Genomic DNA, 15,357 nt, shown 5'->3' with positions numbered 1-15,357 from the left:
GACCTCTCTGTGTGCAGCACACCTTGCGTGTTCCAGGGCTTCTGACTGAATGAAGCATGCACAAAGAAATGAGTCCCCCTTTCATGTGGAAGAGAGAGGTCAAAATTATTTCATGCTAGTTAAAGTGGACTCTAATTAAGGGGGCTTGAGGTCCTCCTATGCAAGGAAAGCCAGTAGGGACTCACCTGAGAGTTTGTTCTGAATCAACCAATAATAATGAGTTTCTTTGAAGAGTCTACCTCAGTTCCTGGCTGTTACTAAGAACCCAGCAGTTAATTAGACTGCAGAAACACAAAGTTCTTTGGAACAGCCAGGGACCGAGGTGGTTGTCTTTTTAAATGATCCTAAGAGAGAAAATCCACTTAGACACCTACCTGCGCGGTCATGCTCACATTCTACCCTTTTCTAGGAACCCATCACCGTTGTGACAGGCATCCACCTTGCCTTTCAGGTCAACACCTGATACAGAGGGGAATTTCATCCTGTACATCCTCTTTATATACTTCATAATCTGGTATTGTTGAAAGAGGAAAAAGTGAGGAAGGAGTGGCCAGCCCCATGCAAGGGGTCTAGAAGCATGTGCACATACAACCCCTCTGTGGGTGGAAAAGGACTATGACCAAGGCCAGGCAGTGCTACCAAAGGCTGCTCTTCCCTCAGCTTAGGGTAAGAGAACTCAGAACACCTAAAGAACAGTACTAGTGCTACAGAAGAATCAGAATCCAAGAGGCCTCAGGCTTTTACATGTACTCCCAAAAGAGCAAACTCTAGTCTAAACCTCTTTATCTAGCTGCACCCTTAGCAGCACATTAAAGGCTGGCCTTGGAGTTAAGAGGTCAAGAAGATTGATGGTTCTAGGAGTTTCTGGCTGCCTGCTCTCCTCTAAGTAGGTGCTTCCACTTGCTACTCGTATCCTCTCCTTACGTGTATGAGCTGTTACCCAGAGCACACAAGGAAAGCACAGAGAAAACATCTGTAATTGAAACTCATCATTTTAATGGTCAATAGTTTCTGGTTCACTCTGGATGGTACAGTTAAACAATATAGTTAAAGACACCATCACCCCCACCCTCCCCTCCCCAAAAAAATCACATCCACACCCCTCAGTAGTATCTGCTTCCATCAGCATTCCACTGCTCAGCTGGACGTGCACAGCTTCAGACCCCTTCTTGGGTTATGGAAATCCACATCTTAGTGTAATGAACCCCATGGTACACCCATGATTCATGTGTGTTTTGTTGTTGCTTTTTAAATAACAAATATTAACCAAAACCTTCCCAGGCTGCGCTGTTTCACAGAGCAAAGCTGTGACTGTTGCAATCTAAGTATTCGTCTCTCTGGGCTGGGCTCCCTTCCTCCAGAAATCATACAGCATAGAGTTCATAGATCTTCTTTACACAGTACACCAGGGCAGCAAGTGCTATTGTGTTGTGCAGTCTCTTTCTGTGCAGGTCGTCCTTCCGGACCAGCACCACTGGGGTGGAGGAGGTGAGTGTGTGCAGAGGCAGGCGAGACAGTTTGTAGGCATCGTACTCAACTTGGTACTTGCAACAAGGGTCGAACTGCCAGGAGATCCCATAGAGGGTGCAGCAGGCCAGGCTCAGCACCCCAGCAGGCAGGGAGATGTAATGGGAGTACTCCCGGGGCAGGGCTAGTGGGGTGCAGAGGCAGGTGGTGCCTGCTAGCACAGCCGTCTTGTGCAGGCAGTTGCCCACAGTGATCCAGCGCGCGGTCTCATCACCAATGCGTGTAGGCTCAATCACAATGTATTTGTACTGTGCCTCCAAGGCTTGCTCCAGCTCATACTCAAACTGGTCTTGGGCGTTCTCCCCATTGTAGATCTCGTGCACGATGTAACAGTCTGTGGCTGATAGGCTCACCCTTGAGTGAAAGGGTAGGAAAAGAGAGACATGTCAGACAGGAAGCACTAATAACTGTGCGGCTTTGCATAAGCATAGCATGAGGCCCCAGCTGGAGGCACCACACCCCATTTATGTTTATCTCCCACCCCAACGTTCTTAACAATCAGTGAAAGACTGTTTCTGAAGCCAGCCAGCCATGAGATGAGGAAGCAGTGGGGAAAGGGCTATTGCCCCTGAGAGGGACAAATAATGCAACAGTAGGCTGTGACCAGCCTGTAAGCCATCTGGTGGCCTGTGAGCCAGCAAGGATTCAGATTCCAAGAGTGTTGCCCAGAAAAAGTAAAAGGAAACAAAAACACAGGTCAACAGGGTGAAATCTGTTATTAATTGGGGTAATTACAGGAAGGTGCCTCTCATAAAACCACCAGCACCTGAGGCAAGTAGGCCAAACCCCTTACTCCAAAGAAGTCTTGGCCTTTAGCATAAGAAAGTCTTCAGGTGAAGAAGAAAAGAAAAACTGCCTCTGGGCCTTGTGGGTGACACACTGAGCAGGGCCCCCAAAGGTCACGAGCTCTATCGCCTGGCTCCTCATCTGGCTGCTGGAAAGCCTATCAGCAGAGAAGAGAGGCACTAGCTCCCTGGTTCATGGCTCAGCATCTCGGGACTCCCAGAGGACCACAAGAGGAGCCCTATTAAAGCAGACCTGACTCTAGTGACCAACCATCCCTGGCTCCCCTATACTGGATGGATGGTGTATCAGTCAGTGCTTCACTGGGGCAACCCAATCCTGTGTCCAGGCTGCTGCCCCCAGTGATCAGGCAGCATTTTCAGTCCCAACTTCCTACCCAAAGCAGCAGCTCCTCACCCCTGCCAGGCTCCCTAGACACAAGGCTTTGCATGCCTCTCAGTCACTGCAGTGAATGGCTCTATTTTTCCCGTCTGCCCTCCATTCTTGTTCTGTGTCATATGTTTAGCCAAGCCTTCTCTCCCATCACCACTCCTGGCTCCAGTTCATTTATCACTACCAGGCCATGCAGTGCCAACTTCTGGCACACCCTTCACTTCCATCAGTGAATAGTAGTTCAACTCCTTCCCAGCACACAGCCAGAGAAGAACTGTGACCAGTGGACCAGGACCTATGAGAGTGAATGGCTGTTTCCCTGCAGCCTCCATGTCACTCATCACGGCTCAGAAAAAGATTCTCTCTGGATTCCACTGAAGAACAATCGTCTTTTCATTAATGCAAAGCACTGACAACCAGTGAAAACTAGGGTTTCTCATCATTGAAGCAACCTCAGCACTCCTTCAAAGACAGAACTCATCTCTGGGAACTGAATTGTCAAGAAGCAAACTCAAGAGCAGGCAAGGTGATCAATGTGTGGACAGACAGGATTAGACAGCTCCTATCGGGCTCACAGGTGACTTCAGAACTTTAAATGGCAAACCAGTAAACACACCTTAAAAGAAGGTGGCTGCATTTACACTAGATAAATGACTCTCCATGGCTACATTAGAAATGAAGTCATGGGTTGTGGCATGGCAATGCCCCCAGGGAGCTCTGCTCTCAGGGTGGCAAACAAACTTTTATCCTGAAGAAACCACCCCATTGCAGTACGGTGAATTCTTACTCATGGTGACCCTCCACTGGATTGAAGAGCAGACGGCCTCATCTTTATCTTGCACAGCAGCTGGTGGACTTAAAACCACTGACCAACAGGTCAGCAGCCAACATGTAACGCGCTATGCCAACAAAGCTCCTTATGCCAAAGAATGTAACTGTAATTAGGCTAAGGTGAAAGCTTCTAATTAAATCACAGGTCCTAATTAAGCTGCGTGTACTGGGACAAGTTGGCTCCCCAGAGATGGGACAAGAAACCTCTCAAAGGCAGGATGATGCCAAAACATCCAGCTTCTGTGCTAGCAATCAAGGGTTCTGGTGAGTTAACCAGTTCTTTGAGAGCCCACTGGTGTTTCCAAAAAGGGCAAAGTAGGGTTTCCCTCTGACATCCACTGTGGAGTTTCTCAACTGTTTATTCATTCAGAGGAAAGAGATGTGTGAGAGAAGTCTGCTCCCATTGTACCTGCACAATTCGGCCTGTTCATTGCCACTTTTCAGTAAGCAGAGCATGCAGGTGGGCTTCACTCCTACTGCATAAATGACCAGGAACACATGCTTCCCTGTGACTGATCACCCTCCAGAAAGGACTTCCACCTGAGAAGTGGGGTCATCTTGGCCAAGACATGTCCTTTGTGTTCTCAAGTTCCTCAGCCAGAGTCCAGCCACATCAAGTGCAGAGGAGCTGTGCATCAGTCAGGGCCTGCTGTACATGGGAGGGAGGCTGTGAAGGGGCTACAGAGCTTCTCTGGGTGCTAATACCTTTCTTGTTGAAATCAACAGCAAAATGTGTCAGGGATGGGATTACCAAATACACATGCCCAAACCTAAATCCACCTTCTTGCAACTATCCTAAAATGCAGTGGAAAAATACTGTTAGTCCCAGTAAGGAAATTGCTCTGCACGCCCAAGTTCCCAGAACTTGGAAAAGAACAGCTGCATCCTGGAAAAGCATTGTGAGATCACCTCCTATTCCCTCTTCTGCCACCCTTGCCCCTGTGCGGTTTAGTCCTCTCCCTTTGGGGAGTCCACCAGGCACACTGGGCTGGGACAATGCTCTCTCCTGTGATTTGTTAGGACATGCTCTGTGTCTATGAGTCAAAATACACTCCCTGCTCTCACATTAGAGGCCCAGCCTAAGCAAGCACAGACAGCAACACAGTAGGCAAGATCTGGTCAAGGGTGGTCAGGTCCTTGTCAGGAGGGGCTGCCCTCAGCTGTAGAGCACTCTTGCAAACACTCAATCTTGGAGCAAGGGGTGAACACAGAGCTTCACTCACTCCATGACCAAATTCCCAGGATGTCCTAGAGACTGTTTCATAGATACTTACCAACAACTGCCTTCCTTGCAGAGTTAACACATCTGTCTATGGCCATACCACCCTGAATGCCTCGTCAGAGTTAACACACCTAATTCCTGTAGTCCTCAATGTCTTAATATGGGCCAGGAAGAGCATCCTAGACTTACGGTCATTATTTATTACACTAATATATCTTACTAAATCAAAAAATAGACAGTGTAAAAAAATCAGAAGAGCACAAGCTCGTTTTCCAGGCTCTTTCAGAGATTAAAGAAGTCTTTGGACTCAGGGCAGCTGGCAGTGTCCACAAGCACCCCAAGACCTCACTCACAAAGCCTAGAAAAAGACAGACACCTCTCTACTTATTCTCTACTGAGAAAAGAGACCACCTAAAGTCTACCATCAAGTGCTCTGATGGCCTTGGGAGGAAGAAGCTGCACTGCCAGTTCAGCACTGGCAGCTGGAATCCACCAGCTGCTCCATGGGAGAAAGATGGGCGATTTGTGCCTTTGGAAACTCTGTGGAAGGTCAAGTCAACTATAACTCAATGGCACATAGCAACAACAAAGTCTACAAAATTAGCTGACCAGTATTCTACCATCATGCACAAGGAAAGAAGCAAATAATTCCTACCAAAAACCTAGACAGACAAAATAGGACGACTTGTCAGTACTCATAATCTATCTCAAGTTTCAGGCAAACCAGGAACCTGGATTTGGTTCTGCAGATTGACCCTGCAGGCCTAACTTCTTTAGGTTAGGAAGTTTAGAGAGAGCCATTTCCAACTACTGTCCAGCCACTCCAAGCATCTGCCTGGGGTGGAAAACTATTTTCTGTTCTATCATGCCAGAACTTGGGGGGACCCAGTAAGCAAGCACCGAATCTACAACCTTGGGCTATCCCAACTATAGCACAGGGAAGCAGATTAAAAAAGCTAGAGATTCATTCTAGACAGTAGACAGAGTCCAGACCCTCTTTCAAGTAAGACATCAGAAATTTAAGATAACAGATATGGATAATTCTGGACCCTTGAGTTGTTGACAACAGATGGAGGAAACGGAATGAACACACTGAATTCTAAACAAATGAAATACACACCTTACAGAGTAGAGAGAGAAAAAAACAGTAGAGCACTGGAAAAATGTTACAGACCTCTCCAAAGAGTAATGATGTAAATAAAATCCCCAAAACAGAAGGGCTAGTGTTTGGAAAAAGACATCATGCTGGGAAAGATAAACGGTCAAAGAAAGAGGAAGAACTTCAACAAGATGGATTTACACGATGACTGTATCAATTGGCTTGAGCACATCTGAGACGTGAGGATGGTACAGGAGAGGGGCAAGGTTCATGCAGATACAAGGAAGATGAGTATTAGATGCAAACTAAAAGAACAATGAGGATTAATGGATCATGTCAGAACAGCAGTGGAGTTTAAAAAAAAAGTCCTCACGAAGAGAAAGATACATGAAAACAGAAGATGTAAGGAGATAAAGACCTTCCCCCATAGCCAATAAAGAGAAAACATTCCCCTAAAACGGGTTCTCTCAGTTTAGACTATTAATCCCTAAACTTTGAGGAAATAGTATCTGTCCATTAAATACACAAAAAATATTCTCACCACTAGACTGATAGGCGGCATCATGACAGATGGAGAAGACTGAATCCGTCAACACTTTCATCTTACTTAGATCCACAATCAATACCCTTGATACTAGCAGTCAGGAGACATATTGCACTGGCAAAGTCTGTAGTCAGGGACCTCTCAAATTACTGAGGAGCAATGAAATTCTAAGTTTGAGGACTAAGGGTTTGTCAATTCAAGCCATGGTCTTTTCAATCACTTGATATACACATGAGAGTTGGACTGTGACTAAGGATGACAAAAGACGATTTCATACCTTTGAATTGTGTTGTTGGAGAAGAGTGATGAGTATCTTACGGACTGACAAAAAAAAGAAAGAAAACAAACCCCAAATAGATGTGTCTTGGAAAACGTGCAGCCAGAGTGCTCCTGGGAGGCAAAGAAGATAAACTTCATTCCACATACTTTGCAAGGAGAGGTGATTCCTTAGAGAGGGACATCATGCTCGGGAAGATGGAAAGACAGCAAAGGAGAGGAAGACCCTCAACCAGGTAGATTGCCACAGTGACTGCAGCAATAGGCTTGAGTGTGTCAGAGACTGTGAGGACGGCACAGAGTAGGACAGTGTTCAGATCTGTTATTCACAGTGTCACTGAGTCATACTCGACTTGGTGGTATCTAACAACAACAGGGAATATACTGAGAGACTGCAACTCTCATACACTGTTGGTGGGATTAAAAAATAGTGTAACTACTATGGAAAGGAGTTTGGTTTCCTTAGAATGTTTCAAAGAGAAATGCTATTTCATGCCACGATCCCACCACTAGTATATATCCTAAAGAAATAAGAGTTACAACATGAACTGATCTATACATGGTCATGCTTATTGCAGCATTATTTACAGTAGGCAAAGCGAAGGAAACAACCAAGTGGCCATCAACAGATGAATGGACTAAAAAAACTATGGTACATTAACACTGGAATATCATGCAACACTAAAGAAGGATACAAACCACTAGGTAAAATGATGAATCCTGAGGACATTACGCAGAATAAAGTGTCAGTCGGCTATAAAAGGACAAATATTGTCTGAGTCCATTATCATAAAATGCTGAAGTTTACACACAGAAAGACTCATTCTTGGATGGTTACCAGAGAGGGCTGTCAAAATCACGAGAAAGAATATACCAGCACAATAGCATTAAAGTGAACAAAAGCAAACACATCATGTCTGGAAAGATGGAGAGCCAGCAAAAGAGTAAACTCCAACCAGATGGACTGACATAGTGATTGCAGCTATGGACTCAAGCATGTCAGAGATGGTGAGGGTGGGACAGGGTTTAGGCCCGTTCACAGGGTCACTAAAGGAAAACCTTGACTTAACGGCACCTAAGAACAACATGCAATGTTGTTATGTGCCATCAAGTCATCTGTGACTCATACTGACCTTATGCTCAATAGTTCTGAACTCTGCTCTATTCTGAGACAGTCTGTCTCTGATGCATCTACCCCCATTACTGTGTCAATCTATGTCATCCGGGGTCTTCCTCTCCTCTGCTGTCCCTCCACCCTTCCAAGCATGAAGTCTTCTCCAAGGACTGGCTCCACCTGGCCATGTGCCCAAAATATATGAGACACCTTCAAAATCCTTACCTCCAAGGAGCAGCTTGCTTTCATCCTCTCCAAGATAGACTTGTATGTTCAATACACTTCTCTAGTACCACAACTCAAAGGCATCGATTCTCCTTCAGCTCTCTCTGATGCATAGCAAGTAATTGTGAAGACCATGACCTGCCTGAATCAGGTGTACCTTAGTCTCTAAGACTAGACTGACATCATTTCTCTTTAGCACTTTGGAGAGGTCCCTGACAACAGAGGACCCTAATGCAATCTGTCTTTTGATTTTCTGACTGCCGGTGCCAAGAATATTAACTGTGGAGATGAGCAAGCGGAAAATTATTAACAACCTCAATCTCTTCTCCAGCTGCTCTGAGAAAGAAGGGTAATCACCTCCAGTGCAATTAACTGCCTCTGAAAATCTGCCAGACGGTCAGCTATCGGCAATCTCTACGAGCAGATCAGCAATAATAAACATTCATCTACAAATTTATATATAGGCATACAGACAAGATAGAGTAGACAGGGATAAATAAAAAGGGCTATAATTTTGAACATACACAAGTATGGCTGATGATATTTCTAGATTCAAGTTGGTCTATGCTGTAATATATTCATGTAAATAGCAGTGTCAACAGGGGATGACACTATGTACACTTCTTAATCATAACCAAACATTCTAAGAGAATGAGTTGCTAGTCCCATGGTCTGAAAATTAAGAGTCTAGGGGTACATCAGTGTTAACTGGCATAACTGAGTCCACAAAGACAATGTTTTACATCCTTCTCTGGTGAGTAACAACTGGGATCTTAAAACAGAGCAATCATCTCTCATCTATTAGTCTCTCCCTGCTTTGAACAAAGAGCAAAGAAAGTAAAGAACATATAGAAACAGTCTATACTGGACCACAGACCTCAATTTCTACAATTCTGAGACCAGAGGAACTAAATGGTGCCCGATGCCACTAACCACTCTAAAAGGGGTCACAGAAGATTCTGGACAGAACTGGGTGAAATGTGGAACAAAACTCAAAATATCCAAATGGTAAGCTTCCCAGTCTGATAAGAAACTGGTGGAACCCCTGAGTCCATGGGCCTCAGTCACCCTTCAAAGGGAGGGGGAAAAAAGAAATCTATATGGCTCAAGACCCAGGGCCTGCAAGACCAGGGAAGCACTCATTCCTTAGAATAAATAACAGGATAAAAGGGCACCATTTCCTGAAGCACAAAGAATACAGCAGGAGTATTACAGGGAGGAAGCAGTCTAGCCAACAAGAATTACATTTCTGTGCCACACTGAAACAAGTACTGATCAAGCTGACCTACAAGCTATCCTCATGCCCAGCCTTACAAGAGCCTGAAGACTCAATCTCCCAGGTGTAGAAGTTGGGCCTCAGAGCATTCATCAGTGCTCATCTGGAGGGCCTCAGAGTCTATCACTAAGCCATATGTAAAAAGCAGCCATTTGAAAATACATACATACATACATACATACATACATAAAACAGCCATGTGAGAATAAATCTTATACTTCATTTTAAGAACAGCACAGCTATATAAATCCCTGGGAGGATAAGCACACAAAAACTATTTACAAGCCCATTTTAACTAACAAAATGCAAGACACCCAACAAGAACTCAAATCCTTCTTGTGTAAAATACAAAAGAACAGTGGCCCCCAGTTTATCACAGAATGTAAACACTGAGTCAGAGCAGAACAGAGTTTTAGGCAACATCTAGAGTCACATATTTATAGTGAATGACAAAAGGAAATAACAATTAGAAAAATTGGCAGCCTAAAAACGAAAACAAGACCCAGGGCCATTACTTTTCACTTAATAAGCATATTATCACTTGTTTATCTGTGATGTTGGAAGCCTTGGGCTCTACCCCAAATTGGGGAGGAGAAGTGTAAAAAAAGAAACAACCAAACACAGAAATTCATTCTGGGCTAAGAGAGAACTGCTTCCTCAAGAACCCAAAAGCAGCAAAAAGATCATGCAGTAAAATCCCATGCTGAAGAAGTATAGTAAGACAAGGGAACTGAAGCTGTGCTGCAATCCCGAAAGCACGTGGTTTGAATCCACCAGATGCTCTGGTGGAGAGGGAGGGGCAATCTCCTCTTGTGCCAGTTGGTTTCAATTTGATGGTACATAAGAAGAGGGGGAAAGTCCAGTAAGATAAAAAGGCACAGGCATACCATCCCAAATTTGAAGACAGTCCCCAACAACTCAAGACATTTCAGAAAAGACCATATATAAGCACATTCATTCCTCTTTACCTGTTAGCAATGAAGCAGCTCATCTGTTCTGGGAATAAGCACAATGTGTCAAATGCTGTAGTCAAGAGACTTGTATTCGACAACAGGCCAGAAATAAGACGTACACTGCAAAGAGGACTGGGGTAGGGGAAGGGAGGTAAGTGTCCAACAGTGAAGAATATTTTTAAAAAGTGAACTAGGGGAGGAGGAAGAGGGAAAGGGGTAAAATGAGCAACAAAGAATGAATAAAACTCTAACTTTTCTATAAACTTTCTTTAAAATCATAATTAAAATAAAAAGCTTTATTAAAAAAAGAAACTTGCATTCACAGTTCACCACAGAAAGGTATTTGCTTTACATTCACTGGTGCTCTGACGTAGTTTCCTTTGTGGCCAATGGGACTAACAGCCTCTAGACCCTTAAGAGTTTTAAAGCAAGCAAAAGGTAGGCATAAAACAATGCTGATAGCTGCCAAGAACCATGCTGGTAAAAGGCACATGTGGTAACTTAAAAGTACTACAATAAAAATTCCCCACTGCATTAGCCACAATAACTACTCTTTTTACAAGTCACAGCGACCCAGTGAACAACAGATCTGAACTGAGTCCATCAGCATCTGATTATTAAAAAAAAAAAAAAAAGGTAAAGAGGAGGACTCGAAGTACACGGCTACACTCACATTCCAGCAATCATGAAGACTCAAGGTGTTTAAGGGGCTACAAAAGTGAAGACAAGTGGCCCAAACAAGCCCAGTGAAGCATCCGAGCTGGACCTGCTGGCACGCAGGTGGCAGGACACAGAAAACAATAAGACAAGCAGCATGCTGCGTGTGAGCTTGCTGCCAGCAGATGATTTTGGACTATAGGTTAAGGCTCAGCCTGATGTTATTACACACTGTTGATTCCCTACACTTAGTGGAATGGAAGGCCATGCCATGCCAGCAGCTATCCTGCTCTTTCACCGTCTTATTTCAGATTGAGTTTGCTGTGGTACTGAAAATGATGAGTGAGTCTCCTCGGTCCTGTACTGCAGCCACAAACTACGTGAGGCTAATGAGCACTGGTAATGTGACAAGGGGCTGAGTTTCTTCGTTTTATTTCTGCTTAATTTAATGGCATGTGGCTAGTGACTATCAAATTAGCAGTTAAAAAAGTAAAGAAAGAAGCTGTGCACTGCTCTAAATGGGACCTTAATTAACACATAGCAGATTCTGGTAATGCTTGTGAGAATCTGGATCAAAGAGGGTCTTTACATACAAGGCACGCTGCAGAGTCTGCACAAAGTTTGCTAAAAAAGGCTTTTCCAGCATAAAGCAGAAAGGAAGTGTGGCAACTTGGAAAAGTGGTCTTATAGTACAGATTGAGATCTGACTCTTTGAAAACTTGGCATAGAATGTCATTTAAGATAGCCAATGACAGCTTCCTTCAGTCATAAGACCCAGTAACACCAAAGCCTCATCAGCCATGGGGTCCCTCCCAAGGGTCTTCTATTAACTGTGCAGAAAAGCAGGTTTACCCCAGAAGTCAGCTTGCTGGTCCAGCACTGGGTTAAATCTCCTTCCATTACTCAGCATAGAAAACCAAGCTTAGGCACTGGACTCATCCAAGTAGAACCTGACAGCAAAGGGGGAATAAAGACGGCCCCAGCTATACCTGTTACCTGGAAGGATAACAGTGGTGCCACTCAGATCACAAAATCAGAAGCCTTGTTCCCAGATGACATACAGTACCAACGTGTGTGAGCAAAGCCTTCAGTTACAGGCCAAAGGTTGTAACCAGAACACCCACAGAGACCTGGCAATCAAGTACCAACTGGAAAGCTCTATCCAGCTTGTCAGTGAAAGTTCTATGTGAAATTTCTCAATTGACAAGTGTTGACAATCCATTCAATATTTTAAAAACTGAAGGTCAGCATAGGAAAAAGAAATGACTGGGTGGTGCATGGTTTTCCACTAATAACGCCCAAGAATTAGAAGAGGGAAGTATAGATGTTGATGTCAGTTAGACATAATTAATCACCTCACAGGATTTCTTCTCCTGATTTGAAGGCTGAAGGCCAGAGTCTCATGGAACAATTCAAACAACTGGCATAACAATGTTCCTGACGTTTACGGTTACATTCTACCTCCCAATGTAGTGAGTAGTGCCTGAGGTCTTAAAAGGGAGCTCTGGTGGCCTAGTGGAAAGGAACTGTACTACCAATTTAAAGGCACTGTGGTTTGAATCCAGCAGCTGCTCCATGAGAGAAGATGGGCAGTCTCCTCCCTTGGGACTAACTGCCTCTGAAAACCCACTGGAGAGTTGGCTAGGAGATGGTTCAGACTTGACTTCACAGACTCTGTACTATTAGGGAGCTCCAGAGGCTTTAGTGGGTAGGGAGTTGCAGTGCCAACTCAAAGGTGGTCTGAATCTACCAACTGCCCTCAGGAGAAAGAAGGGCAATCTCCTCGTGAGTGATTTACAGCCTCTAAAAACCCGCTGGAGAGTCAGCTATGAGTCAGTTCCAACTCCACAGCAAGATACAGCTGGCCAAAGAAGGAAAGTAGAAGGAACTGGACTACAGGACTGTCTACCTGAGCCACTCCCTCCTCCACCTTGAAACCACAAGATGGTGCCCAGCTAACACCACTGAGAGTTCTGACAAGGAACACAAAGTGGGGAAGGTGGAACAAAGCCTCAAACCTATGGAATTCTGCGTAATTCTGGACCTACTGAAGCTGAAGGAGCCCCACTGACCCTGAGCTTCACTTCAAACCTTCAACTGAAAAAACTATCTCCACAAGTTACCTTTTAATTTAACAGTTTTACCCAAAAATAAAGATTGTTACCCTGGAGTATATCTTAAAAAAAAAATAATAATAATAAAATTCTATAAAACCAAAGGTTCAAAAGCTACTTTACAGTATAAATGGAAAAACTGGGAAACAGAGAGATTAAGAAACAGAAATGAACCAGTAAGAGAAAAATTAAACCGATGAATGTAACTTACATTACTGATCATTTTGGTTAGTAAATACGGAATGGAAGCCAAGTTGCTACGTGTATGTTCACTAAAAATAAAATAACAATAACGAAAGTCAACAGTTACGGTCTGTATTCAGTCTACAGGTTGCTGGTTTACACAGACACACACTGAGACATACACATTTCCAAATATGTTCTTAATTAATTTGCAAGCGCTTTCCCTCTACATGTCTGGTATATCCCCATTTTAAGATTTCGTTTTCTTTTTTGTGAAAATACACACATATCCTCTCCCAAAGGTTAGTTGCAGCACTTGAAACTGCTCTCCAGAAATCTCATTTTCGAGAAAGTAGTTACCCAAGTCTATGTCCATCTTTGAAGAAGCAAGCTCCCCCCTCCCCCCTCATATACCATTTCATCTTAAAGGACTTCCACTGAATGGGCCTTGCAAAGAATTCTCACAAGGGCCAAGAATCGCATCCTTTGATTAAGAAGCTGGTTTTTTTGCGCCAAGAAGACACATCTGGAGGACTAACACTACTTCCCGCCCCCATAAACGTGGCCGCTTCTATCACCACTTCCCCTGCTCCCACCAACTCCCAAGATCAGAAACTCGTCCCAGGTGCCATTCTCCGCCACACCGAGTGTCGCGGTCTTCCAAGCAAGACTGGCGTTTAGGTGCCGCTCGCTCCACGGTCAGTCAACTCGGCCGCCAGGGCCTGGCACACGGCGCGGCCAGGCCTCGGCCCTGCTGACCCATGTGGCTGCAGCCCATTTCTCCCCACCTCCCCGAGGCCTCTGACTTTCCTGTCCCAGAGAATCTGCTTTGGCCTGGCCCGAGCAGGCGCCGGTTCCCACTCGAATACCAGACCTTCCCAAACTGGATCCTCGTGTGCCTGGCAGGGGACGAGGAGGGCAGGCAGGAAGATGGAGCCTGGGAGCGGCGCCGGTGAGCGCTGCAGCTGCAAAAAGCCCCAGCTGACTCACTAGCTTTTGAGCCGCTTGCCCCGGAGGAGCAACAAGCCCCAAGCCTCACCTCTCTCGAGCGGTGCCGCCACTGCTGGCCGGGCCAAGACACCTCCTTCCCCAAGCGGCCATCTTGGAGACACTCTCCTAGCAAACGCCTGGCGCCAAGGAGGCCCGGGGAGTGAGCGGACTGATGGGAACTGTAGTCCGCCTGCAGTCTGTCAGCCACCTACACTCTGCAAGCAGCGCTATGCTGGACTACAATGCCCATCCGTGCATTGCGGCCGGAAGCCCTGCCTCCTGGGAGTCGTAGTCCGCGTAGGGCCAAGCACGCGCAGAGTCAACTTTCTGGGCTCTTTTAGCGAAGGAGTCAAAGTGCCTCACCGGACAAAAGTAATGAAGTCAGTTTCTGTGAAGATTTACAGACTTAAAAATTCTTTGGGGACAGCGTCTCCGTCTTATGAGTTTGCTAAGGAGTTTTTGTAGCATGGTGCTTTAGGTTTTGTGTTACTAATAAAAAGATCAGCTGTTCAAATCCTCTAGCTGCCCCTTAGGAAACCGCATAACCTGATAATCCCGATGGAGGTGAGTCAGAAACCTACTTAACAGCAGTGGGTTTTAGTTGTGGGGTCATGGAGTCGGGAATTCCACAGGTTTGGTATGGACCTATCAGTTAACCCCTCCCCGACCCCAGGTTCGCAGCGTGGAGTCCCAGTCCCCCGCCCTTCCGTCCTTGGTTCTCTGTTCTCAAGTAGATTAAGGGGAGCGGAAAGGAAAGTGCCTACAGCTCCCACCGGGCTGTGCGGGCGCCAGGCCCGCGCGCCACGTTGCGCTTCCCTGCAGCGACCCCTCCGGTGGGGCCACTGGGCCCAAGCCCTCGGAGCGGCTCTGCCTGCCCTTCACGGCCGCAACGAGGTCATCATGTCGGGCGCAGCCCGGCAACCGGGAGCCACCGTGCTTTTGCGTCCTCTGGGCTCCCGGGACACCTTGGAGACCTGGAGGGGCCCTACTGCCGTGGAGCTGGCAGGCGCTCATAGAGAGTCTGAAGCACGGAAGGGAAAAGACTGAAAATCACGATTGCTGCGGTAGAAATAAATTCTGCCATCAGGAAAAGCATACTCTTAGATCAGAACCACTGGGTCCCTTTACGCTCTACGACTTCTCACAGGCTTCAGCGCTCTGCGGCTTGGC

General features: G+C 45.7%; 1 protein-coding gene across 1 annotated transcript; it reads right to left on the bottom strand.

The window, feature by feature from the left end:
- Nucleotides 1–1,364: 1,364 nt before the first annotated feature.
- TMEM11 (transmembrane protein 11) lies at nucleotides 1,365–14,301 on the bottom strand. Its single transcript, XM_006894468.1, has 2 exons — nucleotides 14,237–14,301; nucleotides 1,365–1,881 (listed from the first exon to the last, which is right to left on the bottom strand). Exons 1-2 carry the CDS (start codon nucleotides 14,296–14,298, stop codon nucleotides 1,365–1,367), a joined length of 579 nt encoding a protein of 192 aa, XP_006894530.1. The 5' UTR covers nucleotides 14,299–14,301.
- Between the last annotated feature and the right edge of the window lie 1,056 nt (nucleotides 14,302–15,357).

The sequence above is a fragment of the Elephantulus edwardii genome, unplaced genomic scaffold, assembly GCF_000299155.1.
Source record: "Elephantulus edwardii isolate Elephantulus edwardi_28Jun2011 unplaced genomic scaffold, EleEdw1.0 scaffold00144, whole genome shotgun sequence".
Classification (NCBI taxonomy): domain Eukaryota; kingdom Metazoa; phylum Chordata; class Mammalia; order Macroscelidea; family Macroscelididae; genus Elephantulus; species Elephantulus edwardii.
Note: the sequence above shows the minus strand (reverse complement) of the source record. Positions and strands in the feature narration are given on the sequence as shown.

Bases quoted from the DNA above. Each gene is read 5' to 3' on its own strand.
- TMEM11 (XM_006894468.1), bottom strand. From the start codon at position 14,298: ATGGCCGCTTGGGGAAGGAGGTGTCTTGGCCCGGCCAGCAGTGGCGGC. The intron at 1,882-14,236 runs GTGAGGCTTGGG...CTTTCACTCAAG, and splicing joins GGCGGCACCGCTCGAGAGAG to GGTGAGCCTATCAGCCACAG.